This window comes from Diaporthe batatas (assembly GCF_019321695.1).
Source record: "Diaporthe batatas strain CRI 302-4 chromosome Unknown Contig00022, whole genome shotgun sequence".
Lineage (NCBI taxonomy): Eukaryota > Fungi > Ascomycota > Sordariomycetes > Diaporthales > Diaporthaceae > Diaporthe > Diaporthe batatas.
Window position 1 is genome coordinate 263,358 of NW_025408569.1, and position 21,561 is coordinate 284,918.

General features: G+C 58.5%; 5 protein-coding genes across 5 annotated transcripts; 1 reads left to right on the plus strand and 4 right to left on the minus strand.

Moving 5' to 3' along the window:
- Positions 1 to 1,572: 1,572 nt before the first annotated feature.
- KVR01_012993 (uncharacterized protein) lies at positions 1,573 to 3,053 on the minus strand (the record flags this gene model as incomplete). The annotated part of the gene is made up of 2 exons (XM_044786682.1): positions 1,573 to 2,019; positions 2,100 to 3,053. 2 exons carry the CDS (start codon positions 3,051 to 3,053, stop codon positions 1,573 to 1,575), a joined length of 1,401 nt encoding a protein of 466 aa, XP_044638149.1.
- An 840-nt stretch (positions 3,054 to 3,893) lies between these two features.
- Positions 3,894 to 7,151, minus strand: KVR01_012896 (uncharacterized protein). The gene is made up of 5 exons (XM_044784800.1): positions 5,795 to 7,151; positions 5,122 to 5,716; positions 4,790 to 4,972; positions 4,448 to 4,722; positions 3,894 to 4,340 (listed from the first exon to the last, which is right to left on the minus strand). Exons 1-5 carry the CDS (start codon positions 6,349 to 6,351, stop codon positions 4,013 to 4,015), a joined length of 1,938 nt encoding a protein of 645 aa, XP_044638052.1. The 5' UTR covers positions 6,352 to 7,151; the 3' UTR covers positions 3,894 to 4,012.
- Positions 7,152 to 11,838: 4,687 nt separating this feature from the next.
- KVR01_012891 (uncharacterized protein) lies at positions 11,839 to 14,382 on the plus strand. Its single transcript, XM_044781473.1, has 5 exons — positions 11,839 to 12,487; positions 12,562 to 12,641; positions 12,709 to 12,986; positions 13,034 to 13,818; positions 13,943 to 14,382. Exons 1-5 carry the CDS (start codon positions 12,251 to 12,253, stop codon positions 14,276 to 14,278), a joined length of 1,716 nt encoding a protein of 571 aa, XP_044638047.1. The 5' UTR covers positions 11,839 to 12,250; the 3' UTR covers positions 14,279 to 14,382.
- On the minus strand, positions 14,383 to 15,779 carry KVR01_012927 (uncharacterized protein). Its single transcript, XM_044784856.1, has one exon. The coding sequence runs from the start codon at positions 15,617 to 15,619 to the stop codon at positions 14,543 to 14,545; it is 1,077 nt and encodes a 358-aa protein (XP_044638083.1). The 5' UTR covers positions 15,620 to 15,779; the 3' UTR covers positions 14,383 to 14,542.
- Positions 15,780 to 18,470: 2,691 nt separating this feature from the next.
- Positions 18,471 to 19,601, minus strand: KVR01_013003 (uncharacterized protein; the record flags this gene model as incomplete). The annotated part of the gene is made up of 4 exons (XM_044783758.1): positions 18,471 to 18,529; positions 18,596 to 18,874; positions 18,944 to 19,082; positions 19,257 to 19,601. The coding sequence occupies 4 exons, from the start codon at positions 19,599 to 19,601 to the stop codon at positions 18,471 to 18,473; spliced, it is 822 nt and encodes a 273-aa protein (XP_044638159.1).
- Between the last annotated feature and the right edge of the window lie 1,960 nt (positions 19,602 to 21,561).

The window sequence follows — 21,561 nt, forward strand, 5'->3', positions numbered from 1 at the left end:
CCCTGGCGCTCACCAAATGGAAGGGCCTCGCCACCTGACATGGGCGGTCTCCGGCCCAGATCTAGAAGCAGGGTGACGATTCTGGAGGCGGGTGGGTGGGAGGGGTCAACTGGTGTTTTTTCTTTTATTTATCTGGCCTCTCTAGCAGGCAGGCTGCAAAAAAAACCGCCGCTAAGTCCAAGTACCACCAAAACCCTTCATGTTAACGTCACGATCATTCCACAACCATATCATATGTGCCTAATTATAATCACACTGATATCTTGCGAATAGGTCTCTGATTCTGATTATGTTAAAATATACTTAATAATCTGTGGTTGTGGGTGTGAAATAGGTGGACAACTTCCGTGGTCTTGATTCTGGTACATAACCAGCGGCGGTTTATTATGCAGTCCGCCTGTCTAGGTGGCCTCTGGCGATCCAGACCAGCCTCCCGATCACGCCGGCGGAGGAACTCCGCACGTTTAATAATGGTGACTATGGCGATGTCACCTCAACCGCTCTATCATCCTTGGCGGGCTATTTTGGCTCCGCGTTGGCTACAACAACGTCCAACCCTTCTGTCGAATCGCAATTGGTAGATGGTAGCCGCTTCAGCTGGACGTCGATATTCTCCACGAACTCACCACCTCCCCAGGGTCGTCGGTCAAAATAGATTAATCACCAACGGATAAGGTTCCATTTCGAGGCGAGCTGCCGATGTCTTGCAGTGCAGCATGAACTAAGGAACACGGCCAGACCCCATACAAACATACTACATGAGCATGCATGTTGGAGCGCAGACTCTCCACGTAGACTTTAAGCTCTCCTCGTCTGTGTTAAACTAGAGGGAAGGCATCAACATGGACTGCGGGTCGGTCACAGCAGGCTTCAGGCGCAGCACAACATGTCAGGCCCATGGTGCCAGGAGACAAAGTTGTTCCTGCTCCACAGGCCCCGTTCTGACAGTGAATGGAATATAAATCTCCTAGCAACAATTCGGTTCACACACAGAGGAACTATCACTATCTAGGGTCTCGCCAGCCCACGGGGATCATGAAAATTAGGTCGCGGGGGTGGCGTCCTGGCATGCTCGCAATCCCAGCTCCCAGTGCAGAGGCTAGAAGATTTGGATCCGGATTAAAGCATCCCGGGCCTTGGAAGGACAGTTGCGTTCTCAGGTGTGTTCCATTGCAGGAGACAACGCCGGTCAAAAGATCGGACCCAAGCACACCATTTGTGGCAGCTCGAGACAGAATGCGCGGCTTTAGATTGAGAATGTGGCTGATCTTGGTCAGAAGCTTGGCTGCTACCCTGACTGTTCATTCTGTCTCTGCTCTGCTCGATCTAGACCTTAAGCAACTGCAGTTCGGCCAAGCCGCTGGTGAACTGTCTCCTACCAGCAGTTGAGCAGATGAGAAGCTTCCAGGCTCCCACGGCTGCCGACCCTACTCATTCTTCTGCAATGACCAGAGAATGGGGCGAGCCACCTGAATCAAATTCTCTCCTCTCATCCAGTCTGCCCTTGCCCATTCCACAGAAAAAAAAACAATTCTTTTCCTCTTGTCTCGTTCCTCTCATGATCCCTTCCTTCTACAAGTTCGCCTTGGCGCCTCCCAGATCCAGGGCAGAAAGCATGTCGGCGTCAAGACCCCCACCCTGCTGCTGTCCGCCCTTGGACGCCGTGAACCTGTCGAGGTTCACCAGGAACCACTGGCCGAGCTCGGAAGGGACGCCCTCGTCGACCTGGCCGCCGTCCTCGGGCCGGCCGTCGACGATGCCGACCCGCGGATGGCCATCTTCCTCGTCGTCTGAGGAATCATAACCGCGGCCACCCCGTGGCATCTCTCCGCAGTCCATCGCATCAGCTTGGTAGGGCGCAGCGTTACCTGAAGGCGTAGTAGCGCCATGATGGGCATCATCCTTGAGGCTGGCCAGGTATCGCGCGCGGGCGGTCTCGAAGTGGCCCATGAGAGCCTGCAGGGTGGACGGCTTGGCCACGATGAAAGATGGCATGTGCGAGATCACGGAGCGGAGGGCCTAATGATTATGCAGCATTTGGTCAGTTGAGAGGATACCAAAAAAAGACAACAACAGGGGCAGCAGCACAGCCAACTCACCCTCACAAGATCAGGATGCGACCCGGGGCGCTCCAGGGCCTCCAGCACCGTCTGGACGTACTCATCCCGCGACAGCCCAGGCCTGAGCCTCCCCTCCGGGTCCGCGAAGCCGACCCTGAACGCCAGCCACCGCAGCTTCTTGCCCGCGGGGTAGTCGCGCGCCACGCCGGCCCAGAACGCGTCTGCGCCGCCATCAGGGCCCGGAGGGGGCCTGTCGGGCCGCAGCATCATCGTGCGCAGCACGTCGCGCGCGAGCCCGCGCACCAGCGCGCCGGCCCTCTCGGACGGCACGGCCATGCCCTTGCGCGCGAGGTGGACCTGGAACGCCTCGAGCGCCCGGACGAGGTCCGCCATCCCGGCGCTGCCGGTGGCGAGGGCGCTGCTGGGCTGGGCGGCGCGGTCGAAGGCCATGCCCGGGACGGGGTCGAGCAGGGCCTCGGCGACGAGGGCGGCGTCGAGCCGCCGCACCTGCTCCTGCTCCTGCGCCTGCTCCTGCTCCTGCTCCTCCGCGCGGTGGTACTCGTCGGGGGCCGGGCCCGGGGAGACGATGTCTGTGTCGCGGGGGATCTGGAAGGTGCCGTCTGCGATGGCGCGCGCGACCTTCTGCTTCCTGACGGCGCGGCTGTGGGCCTTGAAGAGCTCGTCTGCCCTGACGTTGAAGGGCTGGCGGTTGTGGGAGGAGGAGGGGGCTGTCTTGGAGGTTGGGGCGTGGGACTTGTGGATCCTGGCGCTTGTGTTGATCTTGAGGGGCTCGTGGGGCCTGCCTCGGCTCTGCCTCGGGTTGGAGATGTTGCGACGGGCTCGGAGCGGGTTTCGGTTGGTGGTGGCGGCGGTGGTCGTGGTCATTGTCATGGTCGTGGTCGTGGCTGGATCGGCGCTGGTGGTGACGGGGACAGCAGGCACATTGCTGTCCACGTCCATGGCCTGGTCGAGCATCATGATGTCATCGTCCATGGTGGAATGGCTGCCTGAAAGGGCTTTGACAGATGGGGGTTTGAATGGGGATGGCAGGATGGTTGTTGGCAAGTTGATTGCTTGTTGAATTGAAAGGAGGTGGAGTTGAGGTTGAGGTTGGGGCGAGGTTGTCTGAGATTTTCAATCAAGGGTCGAAATGGCTTTTTGAAATGAATTGCCTAGTTCTGACGGAAAAGCCGACTGAAGTAGGGTTGTGGGAATTCAGTCGCTGTGGGGGTTGTTTTCCATGGCTTGTTGATCTCAGGGTGAAAGTGAGAGGTGATCCAAATGCACCTTCACCTTGTCAGTGGCAGTGGCATCTTCCAAGGTTTGGGCGTTTGCGTTTTACACAGAGCTCCTCGCTGGGTCTTGAGTGCTTGCCACACACAGAGAGCTCCTGCTCGAGCCCGAACGCTGAACAGAGCCAATTGATCGTGGGCATCACTCAAGGAAGCCGTATTGTGCCAGAGTCGAGGACTGATACAGAATACTTGCAACACCGGCACCAGTACCTTGGCTGTCTTGGTAGTGTTCTCTACCACACGACTTAGAGTCTGAGCTGCTCAAGTGGGCCGCACGAGAGTTTTGTCTCGGCTTGCCCTTCTATCCAGAAACTCATCATTGTCAAGGCAACTAGACTCCTACTGAAGTAGGTGCGGAGGTTTTCATTGCCAGTCCGGTCAAAGTGTTCCCAAATTTCGCAACCGTAGCACCTTGTGGACTTGCCAGACTTGCAAATTACTTCGGAATATGAGTTCAAGCTGGTCACGGAATGTACGCAGGTGGTGAGACCCATTTCGTCATGTCCAGGTTTGGCCCTCGTGAACTCAAAAACAACCATCTCGGACAAGAATGAATTGAATCCTAAAAAGGTATATACACAAAAAAATACCACCCATAAAAATTATCCCCTCCTCCCACACAAAACATCCAACAAGACAGCCAACGCAACGCGAGGCCTACACCTGCAGCCGCATCTTGCCCATCGACGCGGTCGCGTTGCCCGCGCCCCCGCGGCTGGCGGCGGCGTCGAACAGCGCCTGGATGTCGGCCTGCCACTGCGCGACGTCGACGCGCTCGACGCGGCGGTCGTAGGTGACGAGGCCGTTGACCTCGCCCTCGACGTCGGTGGTCTGCGTCCAGACGCCCGCGCTGCAGGCAAACATCTCGATCTGCTGCCGGTACTCCTCGAAGATGACGTGCGCGCGGTAGTTGTACGCCTCGAGGTCGATGTTGACCTCGTACGTCTGGTTGATGGTGTCGATGGCCTGCTGGACGTTCCAGAGGCTGGTTTTGTTTGGGGGGTGTGGTTAGCCCTTTTTCTGGCTGGTGTGTGTGTGTGTGTGTTGGGGGGAAAGGGGGCTAAATAGAGGGCAAAAAGGAGACAGGCTCACTTCTCGATGGACACGTTATGGCCGATCCCGCCAAACTCGCCCTGGATGCCGATGCGCTCGCTGTCGTAGGGCGACGACTGGATCGAGTAGAAGGGTGACCCGCACTGCGGGTTGGCGTAGTGGTGGTTGTCGGAGAAGTCGCCCGCGCCGTGGTCGTACCAGCCTGAGGTGGCGTCGATGAGCCTGCTGCCGTCGGTGGCCCGGATGCGGTCGGCGATGGCGTACTCGGGGTAGGGCGGCGTCCTGATCTGGCCCCAGCCCTCGTTGTAGATGACCTGGAACACGCCGTTAACAACCTGCACTTGATAGCAGTGAGATGAATGAAGTAAGCTGGCTACTCACCCAGGTCACGATCGAGGTGTAGCTCATGTGCTCGTTGATCATGATGTCGAGCTGGCGCTCAAACTCGGCCTGCTGCTCGCCGTTGGGCAGTGGCACGCGGGGCGAGATGCCCGGCATGTCCTGGATGACCATGAGGCCGAGGGAGTCTGTGGCGTAGTAGAACAGGTCCGGCTCGATCTTGATCTGGTTGGTGGTTTGTAGTTGGTCAGCATCTCATCTCATCTCATCTCATCTCTCATCTCACACCCCACCTCTCACTCGTTTGTGTTCAACCGCCAGTCTTTCGACACCTTCACTCTCACACCTCACAGGGCAACCCCCATCTCACTCACATGCTTGCGGACCGCATTGAAGCCGAGCTTCTTGAGCTCCTGCAGGTCAAAGATGAGCGCCTCGTAGTTGGGCGCCAGGTGGATGCCGTCGGGCCAGAAGCCCTGGTCGAGCGTGGCCCACTGGAACACCCACTCGCCGTTGAGCAGCGGCCGCTGGACGCCGTCGACGACCCCCCGGCCGACGGTGCGGAACCCCGTGTAGCTCTGGACGCGGTCGTCGCCCAGCGTGACGGTCAGGTTGTACAGCGTGGGCGAGTCCGGGCTCCAGGGGTCGACGCCGTCGACGGTGAACTCAAACTCGGCGCCGCTGGAACCCGCGCCCGACCCCAGCACGCTGCCGTCCTGGTCCAGCACCGTCACCTCGACCGGCTGGCCCGTCGCGTTGCCCGACGCGTGCACCTTGACCCTGGCGGTCCCGTCCGCGCCCGCCTTGACGTCCAGCTGCGTGATGCGCGTCGTCGGCGCGCTCTCCAGCCACACCGTCTGCCAGATGCCGCTGCAGGGCCGGTAGAAGATGTGCTCGGGCCGCTTGGTCTGCTTGCCGATCGGGATCACGTAGCCGTCCAGGTCCGTCGGGTCGAAGACAAAGACCTTGCTGCACGGTTTCACGTCGTGGTCAGCCCTGTCTTGTGTGTGCCTGCGTGTGTGGCCTTCTCGAAAAGTCACTACTCACAGCTCATTGGTCCCGTTCGGGTTCAGGTACGACGTCACGTCGATGGTGTTCCTGAAGTAACCCCCGCGGTGGAAGCTGACCTGCTGGCCGTTGACGTAGACGGTGGCCTCGTAGTCGACGGCCTCGAAGTTGAGCAGCACGCTGCGGCCGCTGTCCCACCCCCGGGGCACGTCGAACGTGGTCGCGAACCACATGGCCGCCGTGTCGAGCACCTGCAGGCCCGAGATGGCGCTCTCGATGCAGCTGGGGATCAGCGTCTCGTACTGCAGCGGCGCGCAGGGCGGCGCCCCGTCGCCGGGCCCCGTGGCGTTGCCCGCGCCCTGGTACGTCCAGATGCCGTTGAGCGTCACCCAGTCGTCGCGCCTGAGCTGCGGCCGCGGGTGCTCCGGCCACGGGTTCAGCCCGACCTGGTCCGTCCAGGGCGTGTCGAGGGGCGGCGTCTGCAGCTGGTACGGCACCGGCGTCGACGGCGAGCCCGTGCAGCTGCCATTGCCGAACGGCGGGCTCTGTGCGGCCGCGGCCAGGGGCCAGAGGAGGTGGAGGGCTCGGGATCGCATCTTCACGTCAGGCCTTGGGGGGGGGGGATACTTGGAGCAAGGGCTGGCTGCCTTCGCAACGGGATATATATCTACACTCTCAACAACCGCTCGTGGTATTTAGAGAGTGTGGGAAGGGGGGGGGAGGGGCAGCAACGCGACAAGGCACTCGCAGCAGACGGAGGGACTGGAGGAGGAGAGCCTGAGGCCGGTCTGCTCTAGAAACAAGCTCGAGGAAGGGGGCGGGTCGGCCGGGTGGTTTACGGCTTATTATATGGGAACTATATTTCGTGCCGAGCCATGGTGGCGGGCACGCAGGCCGTGATGGAGCTCTCTCCTTCCCCTGGGTACCGAACAAGTGTGTTTACATTACCTTAGGGATGATGCACGTTGGCATATCCCACCTGCAGGCCAGGGATGTCGTGTACCGCTTAGCCCGCTGCGTATATGTGCGCTGCGCATGTAGTGTATGTGCTCCGGTTCCCGACCCCGGTCGTTGGAGATGGGAGAGAGAGGAGGGGCTGGCAGCTGGCGGGTACACAACCAAGACCCAGAGGGGAACTCAAGTGCCAGTCTGACCGCTGCGCCTGACTACCAGGATGCGCCCCGCGTGCAGGAACCAGGCCTGCCAAGGGGCAGAGCCGGGGACATCTGGAGCTTGGGGGATCTTGGCCGGGATCATCGTGACAGCAAGAAGCTTTTTCCCCCGGGTGGTTGTGCGCTGGTAGATTGCTGCGCCCAGAAAAAAAAAGAGACCATGATGAACCGTGTCCGCCCTTGGCCTGCAATGCCAATGCCCGCATGGTCGGACTGCATCACGCTGGCATGAGGCCTGTGACCCTGGGGCCGAGCTGGAGCTTGAGCTGGTGGGCAGGCGGCAAATCAGCAGCCGGGGAAATATCTGATGGGGGTTCTAGGCAATAGGTAGCTAGCACGCAGTCACCATATATGCGCACGGCCTGCATGAGCAGGAGAACACGGCGCCGGCCTCCTGCTGGGCAATGGGAGAAAGAAAGGCGGTGTTGTCACGGTGGCATATGTTGGAGCAACGTCAAGATGAGCATCACTGTTTTCCTATTCGGGCATGAGGTGACAACTAGTAAGCCCCGGTACTTGCAGACGACGGCAAGCCCTGGGCCAAGCGGACAAATCTGGTGAGGGCTCCAATCAGGCAGCATAGAAGCACAGGTTGGAGCTTGGTCTTGTTCGTCTGGATGCTGGACATGGCAGGTCACGGTCAGCAGGGCACGAAGGGCAGCATCCTCCCAGGCCACGATGGACAGGAACCTGCTGGTCTAGTGATTACCTGCAGTGACGCTGCATCCGGTGATGTGTGGGTTTTCTTTTGGGGGGGGGGAGGGGAGGTGCTGATCACCTCGTGTGGGTGCGACATCGTTGCAGGGGAAACAACCGATCCGACGAACGGCCCTTGTAGGCGGGAGGGCAAGCAAGGGCAGGTCAGCGCGCACAATCGGACGGTTGGGACCTGGATGGCGGCGTGGCAGGATGGCGGGATGGCCGCTGTTGGAGAGGGTTCGTTCTCCTTGCATGTGCATATCCGAGGGAACAGAGTTTCCCGACCTATCTATAGACAGTAAGTAGTATTATTCTTGCTTGCCGGATTACAGTAAATACCTAAGTAAATTGTAGTCCATCTAAACCGAGGCAGAATAAAAGAGGGCAGCCTCCCAGCCTCGTACTGTCTAACCAGCCACACACATAATAATTCCCATCCACCATCGAACAACGAACAACGAACTCCCATCATCTCGCCCCCCTCCCGCCCCACCAATCCACTTGGCTTCCCGCCCAAATCCTGGGGTAGCCCCAGCCGTAAGCCACGGGTATCTACCGGGCCTGACCCAGCCGCCAAGCGGGCCTTGAAGCCACCAACGGCCCATGGAAAATGCGGGACACCCCTGCGCCCCGTCACCCTTGGCCGAGCTTGTGCGGTAGCAAGATATAGGGCGGGCATCTTCATCTCCCATCGGGCAGGAATCGCGTGTGCCAATATCCTAGGAGAGGTTTTTTTTCTCTTTCTTATTTCCACCTTCCAAAAACACAAGAGACATGGTGCCTCGACCTAGGATAATTCAGAGCATATCATAATATCGCTTCGGAGATATATTGACAATTATTGAGACGCGAGGCGAGCCGGCGGGACATTCTCTTGTTTCCTTCCCAGATGCCCCGCGAGAAACAAAGCGCATGGATGATGTCAGTTAAATGGCCGGCTTATGCAGTCATCCTCGTAGGGACCTGGGGGGTGCTGGGGCAGGCTGCAGCCAAGAAATGATGTGCTCCCTTGGACTGCAACGTTCCGCACCATTGCAGGCCAGCAGGCCCAGTTACTCCAACGCGCTGTGCCTCTTGACCCCAGTGCGGGGTGGTAGGGTAGGTCTAATGTTCCTTTCGTGTTTTTTATCCCCTGGCACCGACCAGCCTGAGATTAAGGGGAGCATGGCAGGCCTGAACGCGCATGCCACGATGGAACGAGTCAAAGCCCTCGCAGGATCGCGTCTTGACTCTTGACTGCTGTGGTCGCAGCCCGTGCCTCGACGGTCGACCGTTGACAGCAGGGCAGGGGGTGTCATTCATGTTGAGTGCATGTTAATAAGTAAGTGAGGTACTCCGTACTCCGTACCTACTGGCCGGCCAGCCCAGGACCCCCCCCCTCTCGTGACCCATGCGGACAAGATCTCCGAGATTAAATGCAACATCGATCTGCCCTCGAGATCAGGTCAACAGGACGGCTTCCAAGAAAAAAAAAACAGAAACCATAGAACCACCGCAGCAGTGCAGCAGTTGCACCGCGGCGACCTGGCCGGCCTGGCGCATGCGAATCATGCACTGCAGTCCGGAGGTCCGCACCAAGATCCGTCTGCATCAAGACTGACGCACGTTTTCTATATTTATTATTAAGATTTAAGCCACCCTCGCTGGGCCAAGGTTGCCCCGCGGCGACACCTTGATTCATTCTACCTTGGAGGGTAAAGAGGGCGCCCTGAATCTTATTTCCAGATTCAATCTCAGCTGGCCTGCCTGCTGCTGGTTGCTGTCTGTTCCAGTCAGTGGTTAATAAAGGAGCGAGGTCGTCTGATTACACAATACAACCTTATAACACCCCTCGCCGTCCTCCCCTCCATCTGACCCCACACATAATAAAGCCCAGGCCACGGCGCCACGCCCAGCAAGCTACCCACTCTCGGCCCCGCGGGGCGCCACCAAGCCCCCAGGTGGCCCTACCCTGCTGTAGAGCTAGTTCCTGCCGAGCAATCCCGAGGCGTGGCGCTCGCCCTCTGCCGGCATAAACATGGCTGGGCTTATTCCTTATGTATTGTTCCAACTCCCGCACACCGTCAGACCGTTAATAAGTAAAGTGCCAACAATCCGGGGAAACAAGGAATGGCGCTACTGGAGGGGTTGGTCGACGACGCCTCCAACGAGCTGCTCGCGTTGCACAAAACCAACCAACCAAACATGCCAGGTGCAGCAGCACTTGAGCAGCCACATGACCTCCAAGCCGACCGCACACCAAGGAGAACGAACCGGTTCATCTGAACACACACGCTCTCGCCTTCCTTGCCGATCGACAGGCGACATGTCTCATCGCGGATGAGGTAGCCGAGGAAACTTAAGGACTGGCGTGACTGCGAACATGTCTTGAACCTAACGGCTTGGAACCTGGGTGTCGTGACTGACTAGACTGGTGAGGTGCTCGACATCCATCTGGCGCTTCCTGTTGCCCACACACACACTCACCCTCGGTCCCCACAACAAGTCACACACGTACCACCGATTAACGATGCAGTTACATCGGGACACCGCCTGAGACACCACCCGACTACGACCTCGACCACGCGGGGCGGGGCGTGACTACACATACATACACACACACACAAACACAGGGGCAGTTAGGTATTGAGACCGGCTCCGCTCGGGGGGCAACGACAATGTAGCATCTCCCCCCTTCTGCCAGATTGCGCCGTCCCGTTTCCTTGCCTGCCTGCCTGCCTGCCTTCTAATAACCAGTCTATTCTATCGCAAACCTCTCGGCTTCATATATATGCTGTACTGTAGACATCAAATACGGCCGGCCCAGAAACAAGGATCGCCGTCAGTTCAAAAAAATCGAATCTCAGGCCCCCGACGCCCACGGGCCGCAGATCAGCCAGCCAGCCGGCATCCCCACCAGCTCCCCGAGCGGCGCGCGCCCGGTTCCGGCTCGCCTGGCCCGGGGGACCGGCCGGCCGGCCGGGGGGCACTGAGCACGCATCTGCCGCGGCCGACGGGGGACCTCGGTTCGTTGCTCGTCGAGATGATTTGCGGGTCAGCGCCGCTCGGCCGGGTCGGCTTCCAGGGCTCCTCACCATCCACCATGGTCCATCCCTGACTGCCCGCCGGTGTAGAAAGGAACACTGTAGAAGACGAGACGAGACCCCCCACCGGGAAATGCGTTGTGTGCTCCTCTGCGTCCCCTGGAAGCCTCTCGACTTCCGCCGTGGCCCGCCCCCCCCCCCCCCCACCCCGCGGGGCTCGCCCATCGGGTCCCGGGGGCAGGTATCATCAGACATGAGTAGCAAGCCTGACCCGCCGCCGGCGCCCCACGGGGCTCGCGGCTCGTCGGTCCATGTCTTCTTTTTTTTTGTGTGTGTGGTTGTGGTTGCTTTGTTGGTTGCGTCTACACTAGGTCCCGGCATGGTTGATTTGAAGTGTGCGCTTACGTGGCCAGGCACCTGTTGGGTAGACAGATGTCTGTCCTAACCCCCTGTCTCCTCGTTGATGTGCAGGGTGACGTTGATGCCGTCGAAGCTGGCGATGGGGTCGTTGGTGCCCCAGGGCTGGGCGAACAAGGCCTCTGGGATCTTGGGCTAGTTTTCCTTGTTTCTGTCATGGTCGAATGTTGCGCCGTTGAGTAGACCACGCACTTGTCGACTCGCAAGCTGATGTTCCACATAAACTCTTCTTGGCCTAGTCGAGTACGGGATGTGGTAGAGCCCACACTCTGCGCTGGTCCGTTAGCACACACACGTCTGTATAACTTCAAAGGGTCGAGGAAACGGGGCTTTGTCTGACGTTACGCGGTGAGGGAGGCAGAGTGTTCTGAAGTCCACGTCGGCCGGCTCATCTCGCCTGAAGCCCATCAGGGAACCTCTCGAGCCAGCAGGGCCTGCTTGCGGAACTTGGCGCAGGTCCTCGGCCGATGTGTCTTGGCCATGGGAGAGGCCTCTTTCGTGATGTGATGGCGCCTTTCTGCAGCATGATGTTGGTTAGTCCCTGGCTGGCCATTTTGGCTGTCGCCCGCCTTTGCATGCGGCCCGAGTCGAGCGAGTTTGCGACCTCACATTTCTTGGCCGGGACGGAGCCGAGGCCGGCTTCCTGCAGCCGACCGGGCGAGGGTTGGCCGGGTACGGGCGCGGGTGGCTGCCGGCTTATTAGATGCTGTGCACCTGCACCTGCCTGACCTGGTGGGATTCGTGCACCCCAACTGCTTGCTCGGTAGTGACGGGCGAGGGAACGTTCCATGCAGATCGTCACTGCATGATAAGCTCTGCTGCCCGCCTTCCAAGGTTGGAAGACATGGCAAAGCTGCCAGGCTGCTTCCTGAACATCGTGCTTATCGAACTTGGAAGGAGTGCGGAGTAAGAAGGGAGGGGCACTTTTTGACTGCTTGACCTAGCAACGAATGTCAACAGCAGCAGCCCGTAACTGCCATGTGGCTCATCAGTGAGTCTGCGCCGTCTTGCCCTGATGCTTCTCGCCGTGGTTTTGTCTTCCATTTGGGACACAACTTTGAAGTCCCACAACTTGTGTCGCCTGTCAACTGTCAACCCGTCCATGTCGCAACACCACTCTCGGTCTGATCACCAGCTCTACTGCCTTTTGAACAGTCTCCAAAGTTGTTAGCCAGGATACAAACATGGCAGAAATGAAGGGGTTGGGTGGGATCGAGATGGCCCAGGCCAACAGCCGCCAGCACGACGACATGGAGGACATCAAGCCGTCCGCGGGCGAGATCAAGGAGGTCCAAGGCGACTCGCACTTCTACGAGACCATCACCGCCTCGCCCCTGGACCCGTGGTCCAAGACCAGCCTGCAGCTGTACCTGATCCTGCTCGTCGCCGCCCTCAATGCCACCTCCTCTGGTTTCGACGGGGTAAGTCTGATCGAATCTATTATCCTGAAGTGGCCAACAAACGGGTGGCTGACTCTGTGGCTGTACTTACTTAGTCCATATTCAGCTCCATCAACGCCATGGACCAGTACAAGAAATACTTCAACCACACCGAGCTGGGTGGGAGCACTGGAATGTGGGTTTGGCAGGTGGTCTGCCTCTTGAAAAAAAAAAAAAAAATGCTGACTGCCCTTCTCCCACAGCATCTTCATGATCTACACCATCGGAAACATGGTCGGCTCGCTCTTCACCGGCCCCATCTGCGACTGGTTCGGCAGGCGGGCGGGCATGGCCATCGGATCGTGCCTGATCATGGCCGGGGCCGCGGTGCAGACCGCAGCAAGGGACGACGGCTACCTCCTCGCCGGCCGCTTCGTCCTGGGCTTCGGCGTCTCCATCGGCACCAGCGCAGCCCCGACCTACGCCCTCGAGCTGGCCCCTCCGCAGTGGCGCGCCAGGATCGTCGGCTACTACAACACCTGTTTGTCTCTCTTTATGCCCGTTGGTGCACTCCTGACAGCAAGACAGTCTTCTACACCGGCTCCATCCTCGCAACAGGCGTCGCGTACGCCAGCAACAAGGCCCGCGGCGAGCTGGCCTTCCGCCTCCCCCTGGCCCTGCAGCTCGCCCCGCCCCTCCTCATCGTGGCCGGCTGCTTCCTCATCCCCGAGTCCCCCCGCTGGCTGGCGATGTGGGGCCGGCGCGACGAGGCGGCGGCGGTCCTGGCGCGGTACCACGGCGGCGGCGACGCGGCGCACCCCCTCGTGAGGCTGGAGCTGCGCGAGTTCGAGCGCGGCATCGAGACGCAGCGGTCGTCGGTCCGAGGGATCCTCGACTTCCGGCCCCTCGTGAGCACGCACGCCGCGCGCTGGCGCTTCCTCATGATGGCGCTCATGTCCGTCCTCGCGCAGCTGTCGGGCAACTCGGTGCTCACGTACTACCTGCCCAGCATGCTGACCCTCGTCGGCGTGACCTCGACCGAGCGCCGCCTCCTGCTGACGTTTATGAACTCGATCGTCTCGTGCGCCGGCGCCCTGGCCGGGTCGGCCACCAACGACGCCGTCGGGCGCCGCACCAAGCTCTGGGCCGGCAGCGTCGTGCTCGCGGGGCTGTTTGCCGGCGTCACGGGGGTTTCGAGCCGGTTCTCGGGGAAGGGGGTTGCGGACGGTGACCCGGGCGCTGCGGTCACCAACGCCGGCATCGCCTTCATCTTCTTGTTTGGGTGTGCTTACTCGTTCGTGTACACCCCGCTGACGGCGACGTACTGCGCCGAGGTGTTGAGCAACCCCATGAGGGCCAAGGGGATGGGCATCGTAAGTATTTTTTTGCTCCCACCGCCCCCCCCCCCCCAGCTGGTTTAGTGGGCGGACTACACGCAGTGCCGCCCTGGCTTGGTCCGTCGTCTCTGACTAACAGCACACACACACACACACACAGCACGTAATCCTCTCCAACTGCGCAAACCTCTACAACACCTACGTCACCGCGGTGGCGGTCGAGGCCACCGGCTGGCACTACTACCTCGTCTTCGTGGGGCTAAACCTGGCCTACGCCGCCGTGTGGTTCCTGCTCGGCGTCGAGACGCGCGGCCGCACCCTCGAGGAGCTGGACGCCGTCTTCGAGGCCCCGTTCCCGCCCCGCGCGGCGCTGAAGAGGACGGTCATGGTGAGGAAGGGGGATGGGCACCTGGAGGGGTTGCCGCCCGCTGCGGGACAGGGACAGGGACAGGGACAGGGACACCACGCGGCGGCGGCGGCGGCGGAGGATACATGACTATGAACTATCATTATCCTCGTGGGGTTTTGTTTGTTATATATGTGTGTTATGTAGGATGACAACTTGCGCGCAGATTCAACGAGAGAGGGTTTCCTCGTTTTCGTGGGCCCGCTTGCTAGTGCGGCCCCCTTTCTATATCCCCCCTGGATAAAGCCAGGTTCCTCAAAGCCCACCGCCAGGCATGCTCCCTTGCAGCACGGCAATGCTCGTAGGTGAGTGGCACTGGCACTGGCAAAAAGAAGACACCCTCGCCATCTTAACCTAGTAATTCCTAGCCGGGTCAAACTTTTCATGGTGCTGGACGCTCCTCCAGCTCGAGATCTCCTCGTCGTCGAGGATGCTCCCGTTGGCCTCCTTCTTCTTGCGCCGGAAGCAGCCCCGGTTCTTCTTGAAGATCACAAACAGGATCCCCAGCACGACCACGCCGCCCACCGGCGCCGCGATAGCGATCGTCGTCGTCATCACGTTGGACCGGCTCTCCGTCTTCTGGATGCCGCCGTCGCTGGTGTCCTGCGCCGTCTGCTGCAGCGAGGCCGCCGACGCCTGCGCCGGGTCGACCGCCGGCGGGGAGGGCGCCGCCACGAGGGTCGACGAGATCAGCGTGGTGGGCAGCGGCAGCAGCGGCGCGGCGGGGTTGAGGAGCGGGGTCGTCGTCGTCGTCGGCTGGATGGGGCCCGGGGCCGGCGGTGGTGACGAGGGGGGCCCCGTGGGCACCGGGAGCGGGGCGGTGCCCGTGGACGCGATGAGCGAGGAGACGGACTCGAGCAGCGGCGTGGACGCGGGCGGCGTCGGGGTGGATACCGCCGGCGTCGTGGGCGTGTTGGCCGCGCCCGCTGCCGAGGTCGCCGGGGCCGGGGCGGAGGTGCTGCTGGACGACGACGGCTGCTGCTGCTGGGCCGCGCCGGGGAGGCTGGTGCTGCTGCTGCTTGCCGTCGCGGCTGTCTCTGCCACGGCGGAGGTGGGCGTTATCGAGGTCGGCGATGGCGAGGCTGGTGTTGAGGGCGTGGGCTCGGCGGCGCCGGCGTTGTTGGCGTTGCCGCCTCCCTGGCTGTCCTGGCCTCCTTGCCTCCCATTATCACCGTTGGCGTCCTGTCCTTGGGCCCGGTTGCCCTGGCCCTGTCCTCGGCCGTCGTTCTCTTCCGGATCCGCAGCGTTGTTTGTGGCCTCTCCTTGGTTGGTATTGTTTCCGCTGTTGTTGTCATTGTTCTCATTGGTGTCGTTGTTATCATCTGGTGAATCTGGCGCCGGCGGTGCTGGCCGCGCGTTCTGGCCGCCTCCCAAGAGACCGCCGACCCCGTTCACCAGCCCACCCAGCAGTCCTCCGTTGGTGTCAGACATGTTTGTTGTTGTTGTTGATTAGGTACTCTCCAGGAGACTCGTTCTTGTAAGTGGGTTTTTTTTTAAAACGGATATAGGAAAAGACAGACCAGCTGCATAAATGACAGTGAAGAGAAATGAACGGAAAAACAGATCGAAAAGAAAAGCCGATATAATTAAGGTGAGGCTCATCTTGCACTAGGGAACTGGCGCAGGATGGCATGTTAAAGGAAGGGAGGGCCCTTGATATTCTTAGCCGTCGATCCGGACCCCTGCACGTCGCCCGTTCGGGTCATTGATGGACACCGTCGACAGTGTGCAGTGACAGCGGCTCAACACAGTTTAGCTCGTCTGCAGGAGCTTGCAACGCATTTCTGGGGGGCGCTTGCCTGCGTATTCTGACACATGAACGCCGCACACGAGAGCCACAGGAGCCCGTGGGGATCCCAAAAATACACAGTGCCAGTCTGTGCCAGTCCGTGCCGCATTTCCGCCACCCGACATGCACAGCACAGCAGCAGCGTGGCCGTGTCTTCCATTCCCCATGTCTGTCTGTCTGGAGGCAGGGCTGGAACTTGGCAGGAGAAGAGGGCGTCCCCGGCCCCGGATTTAGAACCGTTGTGTGTGTGAGAGGCTGGAGGCTGATCGTCAGGGGCAGCACCGACTCACGTTAAGCTCCAGCCTTGCAACACCACGTAGCTCTGCCCGTCCTTATCTGGCAGCGGTGTTGGACACAATGTGGGGGACACCACGTCCCTGCAGTGAACAGGATGGCACCGGCAAGCTGGAGGCCCCGTCCCAGCAAAAACAAAACCTGTCAACTCCCTAGGGCAGACGTCAGCTGCTTGGTGCTGGCCCTGCTGGACCCGCAGCCCGCACTCTCGATAGGGCAAAGGGGCCAAGAATTCAAGCTTGTTTTGACACCTCGGGGTCGGTATCAAAAGCCCGGATGGCGTGGATCATCCCGCCAAGGAGGCCAATAAAGTGCGGCTCTTGGCCGTCCCGAAACCTTGAGCCCAGGGGTTGGGCTGACTCTGAAACACCACATAATCCCACGTCTGACGTCTGATCATAACCTCAAAGTGGGAACCATCCCCCCAACACACGTGGTAAGCCAGTGGAGGCCTACATTCTCTTTCGCAGCTGGGCCGATCTGGTGCCGACTATCCAGACGTGTGCCTACCTAGGTACGGATTACAGCTACTGCCGCCGAACCTGATAAGCAGTGATTGCAACCATCGTTCGTCTCAAGAGCCAGACGCTCTCGGACGAGATCATCCGTACACTGCAAAAGCCCAGACCTCTGGACCTCTGGTCAAACCTTGGGATGCAGTAGCTGCCACGGCCTCCCTCTCAGACTGGCATCTAGTCTGCCTGAAGTGAGCACGTTCCCGGCACTCGCAGCCGTGAATGCCTTCAGACGGATCACCGCACACAGGATTCTGCACGTCTCTCTGCCTCGTCTTGGCGGCTGAAACTTTGAAACCGGCAGCAGCCCAGTCTCACAAGGCGGTGGTGGTGATCTTGACCGTGTACGTGTGCGCATTGCTGTCGCTAGAGCTTAAGATCAGCATACTGCCGGCCGAAAGCGAACATACTTGCTCCACCCCAGGGCACGTGTGCATTACCCTCTTGCGCCTTGCGCACTCGGGCTTGTTGTGCATCAGTTGAATCCCACCCAATGCGTTCTCTAGATTTTTCGGCATTACCGGCCGCCCATCATAAGACCTCCAGAGCTCAGTTATAGCCAGGGTTCCGGAGGGCCCAATCGCTTCGCACTGCATGGGTCGTTCGTCCGAGGGCTCTTGAGAGATCCGCGTCATTGCCACGCAGGCTGCATGAGACAGTGTCAAGGCTGCTTGGGCTGTTCATGTCCTCCGCGAGCATCTTCTCTCGATCGAGCACCAGTATCGGTCCCAAGAGTCAATTGAGTTCTACTCCCTAGTGTACCATCGATTCGGGGACGACTGTCAAGTGGCAAAATTCTCCGACCTATCCGTATACGGGGCCTTCTCCGTGCTGGGGCGCCGTATTTATAGACATCCACGTCATGAGGCACTCCGCAGGTATCATATGTCCCTTTTAGGGAAACGGAGATACGGATTCTTCTTCATGCTACATACTGGCCGTGACGCAGTTGTTGTGAGGCCCCACCGCTTTTTTGAAAATGTCGTCTTACCGTCCAGGTTGAGGCTCGTACGTCCAGTGGACTGTGAAACCATGACAGGAAACCATTTTGGCGGTCAGGGTCAACACATGATCCGACAGACTTCAACTGCCGAGTTCCCATGTCACCGGCCCGCCTATCTTTCACCCTTCTCGGGTTCAGATGATGAATTGCGAGTGGTTCATGAGTTGTCGCAGTGCAAACAATGGCCTGACAAGATTCTATGGCTGTGTTGTCTTTGACATGATTCTATTCAGCCAGGTTCTGTAGGCGTTCACAGTTTTGTCGATTTAGGGGAAACGAGCCACACCATCGCGCGAATCCATTCTCCTCCAAGACCCTCGGCCAGGTACAATTCTCTGTATAGTCAAACACAAGTGTTATTGTACTAGAGCTTTAGGGGCAAGGACTTTGAGATCCTATCTTACTCCTACTAACTCAATGGTACCTCTGGAATGTTACGCGGCCTGACTTCAACAACCAGTCTACAAGATGAAACTCCAGGTAAGAGTGAGGCTATTCCCATGTGTTTGCTTATTGTACTTTACAATGAAACCGAAAGGCTGGCCCATGATAACAACGCCAAGGTTTCCTGCCATTGGTCGGTCGCAGGAGAAATTGCTCAGAAACCGAGCCAGGCGTCGCCGATAAGATAAGCCTGTGAAGGCCATTGATGGTGTTGTCGCATTGTCCATCGGAGCTGCATCACGGGTTCTGCGGAGGCTTGGGTCCAGCATCGCTGATCGCGACAACAACATAGGGGCCTGTACAAGTGGCCTTGTCAGTATCTAATCCAACAAACAGCTAGATCGGGTAATGCTAGAGCTTACGTGCCGGATCATCATCCAACTTCATGAGGAGCATGTCAAACTGGCGAGAAACGATGTGCTCGAAGCCATTGAGCTCTTGGTGAGCGGAGTTGGTGACGACGTCACGCAGGATCATGACATCCCAAGGGGTAAATGGGGGGGGCCTCTCCGAGGGGGGGCTCTCCGAGGGGGGCCTCTGCGAGGGTTCGGCCAGCAATAGAGCCTTGGAGGGGTCGGCTGCGAAGATGCCCCACATGACGTCCGGCGCGTTGTTTTCGTTGATTGCGACGTCGACGTTGACTATGATGGGACAGGGTTGGTCAGTAGGCGTAAGCCAAGGAGAAATAGCAAGAATACCTAGGTACCTACGCATCATGTACCTCAAGGCACCTCTTGGTTCGTGGACGGGGTGGCTGTCTCCGACCCACTGGGGCTGGCAGCCTCTCGATTCAGCGCCGAACTCAATGACCATTCCACGAAGACGCAAATCGTTTTGCGCAGTCCACCTCTGGAGATATGATCGTGAGTAACAACAGGAACACTGAGGAAGACGGGGCCAAGGAGGGGCCTGCCTACCTCAGTCGACAATAACTGGCCGGTGCGCCGATGTTGCTGGATCTGAGGTCAGTTTTGGTTCACCACTAGCCATCCCGAGGTGCTGAGACGCTTCAATGTTGCTTACAACATGTTTCAGGAAAGAGATTGGCCCAGTCAGGGGCTTGAACCAAGGAACAGCTCTGGTGTTGAAAACAAGATCGCTCAATCTGTTGTCCATCATATTGTTGCTCGTTCTGAACCACCGATCGGGATTTGCGCGGAACATCTCGTAGCACGCGACCCGCTTGGGCACACGAAAGGCCTCGAGCCTTCGCATTGGGTACATTGCTCTTCGCAGGTCGTGGAGTAGGTAGTCACTCGGGGTGATTGATGCGCGGATCCTTCTCAGACGTACCAACGCGTCGCCAGCGGTCAGGCTTTCGTGAACGGGCCCCTGGAGTCTATCTCTGATGTCTGAGAGGTCTGACATGATGGGTGCCAGCATTGTGTGACTCCACTCGGGGCGTTCAAGCCAGTCGTCAGGAAAGTGAGACATGTTGAGCCTCGATGATGATGATGGGGTTGAATGGGGCTTGCGGTGATGGGTCGGAGGGTGATGGTGTAAAGTGCGGGAACCGGGAAGGTTCCCAATTCTTTTTGTTTTCTGCATTAGAAGGCAACTCGCACAGATGTGACTGCTTTCTGGGACTACTGCCCATTAGTCGAGCTGTGATATGGGAGCGGGAAGGTGCGACGCAGAGAGACCCAACAGGTGTGAGAGGCTAGCGACTACCTACACCAGATACACAAGGTTGCCATTGACTGCACTCAGTGTAATGATGTAGTTTATTGCGCCCGGTATACCTCATTACACTGAGGGTATTTTGAACTATATGACACCATACTGAAGGTCTTAGTGTGTGTAGTGTGGTAGGTTTGGGTGTAAATAGGGGGGGAGGAGGGAGGAGGAGGGAGGAGGAGGGAGGAGGAGGGAGGAGGAGGGAGGAGGAGGGAGGAGGAGGAGGAGGAGGGACGAGGGAGGACGAGGGAGGACGAGGGAGGACGAGGGAGGATGAGGGAGGACGAGGGACGAGGAGGAGGACGAGGGAGGAGGGAGGACGAGGGAGGACGAGGGAGGAGGAGGAGGAGGAGGGAGGAGGGAGGACGAGGGAGGAGGGAGGACGAGGGAGAAATTACTAGGAAAATAATTACTCTAATAAATCAAAATCTAACCTTGCACAGGATATTGACTTCTACATGAACCTTTAATTGGACCTCACTAAAGTTCCCGTGGATGCTGTGATTTGTAACCATGCAATTCAATGGTTTCATAGATGTTGATCTCAGAGGATGGCGGAAAGGAATCAGATCTCGCGCATAGAACCGATTTAACGTGCCCACAGACGTACTGTACCCTCTACTACGCTGTTATTGGCAGTGCACTTTTTTAAACGCTGTGTCTTGAGCGTTTACCACTGTATGAAGCAGCGTAACAGATCACAGCTTTGCTAAGCAACATGTATTTATAATTGGCTGACTTTGGGCCAGCCCCTTCTAATAAGTCTCCAGGGCTGATAGTTAGAATGACTGCCAGATCTCTTTTCTCAAGTTGAGTCTGGGACGCCTTCAACCCCAGGTCTGCCATTGAAGAGTTGCCTCCTGAAAAAGCCGACGCACATTCTGGATAATTCCAGTTCTCTTCTGCTTCAGCCGTCTTCCCAGGCTAGCTTATGACAGTGCCGCATCCGTGTGGGGAACATGTCTCGAGCTGTAATCTAATCTCTTCGGCTTCGTCTATGCCATCCATACTCTCTGATGGCAGAATGATCGAATCGAGGATAGATATATATCTCTCTCTGCTGCTTCTGCAGATAGAATTGCGTGCTCAGATGTATATGCCTGTCCTGTGCGCCATGGAATCCGATTGATCCGGGGGTATCTCGTCTAAAGCTGCTGTAATCACGTGTCTGAAATGATCAACCTGGGACCTGTATAGTATGGGTGAGAGTGCACCCGTGCATCCTCTGCATGCCGCTCGTTCTCTCGTCCGTCGAGATCCCGCGGCCCATTGACGCCCTGCAGCTCGCAACCATTTTGGCTTTGGCGGTGCACACTTTTGTGTCGGGGTTTCCACTTCTTACACGGGGTGTTGTGGCTGTTGATCATAGATCTGGCACTGGTATTGTTCAAATGTTCCGGGTGTTGATAACGCCTGTTTGTGCGTGTGCGTGTGCGTGTTCCAGACGACCTGTACATAGGTCGCACAGGATTGCTTTGCTCATTTGCTTTGGACCTTGATCGCGTAGTACATGTAGCCGCCCACGCCGAAGATGATGGTAGCCACTGGCGCAAGTTAATTAACTAGGTATTCAGGCAGGACGGAGAGACGCAGTTGGAAAAGGCAACTTACACACTGCAATCACCTCGAGGGCGCGGTGATCTATTGATCT

Bases quoted from the DNA above. Each gene is read 5' to 3' on its own strand.
- KVR01_012896 (XM_044784800.1), bottom strand. From the start codon at position 6,351: ATGCGATCCCGAGCCCTCCACCTCCTCTGGCCCCTGGCCGCGGCCGCA. The intron at 5,717-5,794 runs GTGAGTAGTGAC...GAAACCGTGCAG, and splicing joins CCGAACGGGACCAATGAGCT to CAAGGTCTTTGTCTTCGACC. The intron at 4,341-4,447 runs GTGAGCCTGTCT...AAACAAAACCAG, and splicing joins CATAACGTGTCCATCGAGAA to CCTCTGGAACGTCCAGCAGG.
- KVR01_012891 (XM_044781473.1), top strand. From the start codon at position 12,251: ATGGCAGAAATGAAGGGGTTGGGTGGGATCGAGATGGCCCAGGCCAAC. The intron at 12,642-12,708 runs GTGGGTTTGGCA...CTTCTCCCACAG, and splicing joins CTGGGTGGGAGCACTGGAAT to CATCTTCATGATCTACACCA. The intron at 12,987-13,033 runs GTTTGTCTCTCT...ACAGCAAGACAG, and splicing joins CGTCGGCTACTACAACACCT to TCTTCTACACCGGCTCCATC.
- KVR01_012927 (XM_044784856.1), bottom strand. From the start codon at position 15,619: ATGTCTGACACCAACGGAGGACTGCTGGGTGGGCTGGTGAACGGGGTC.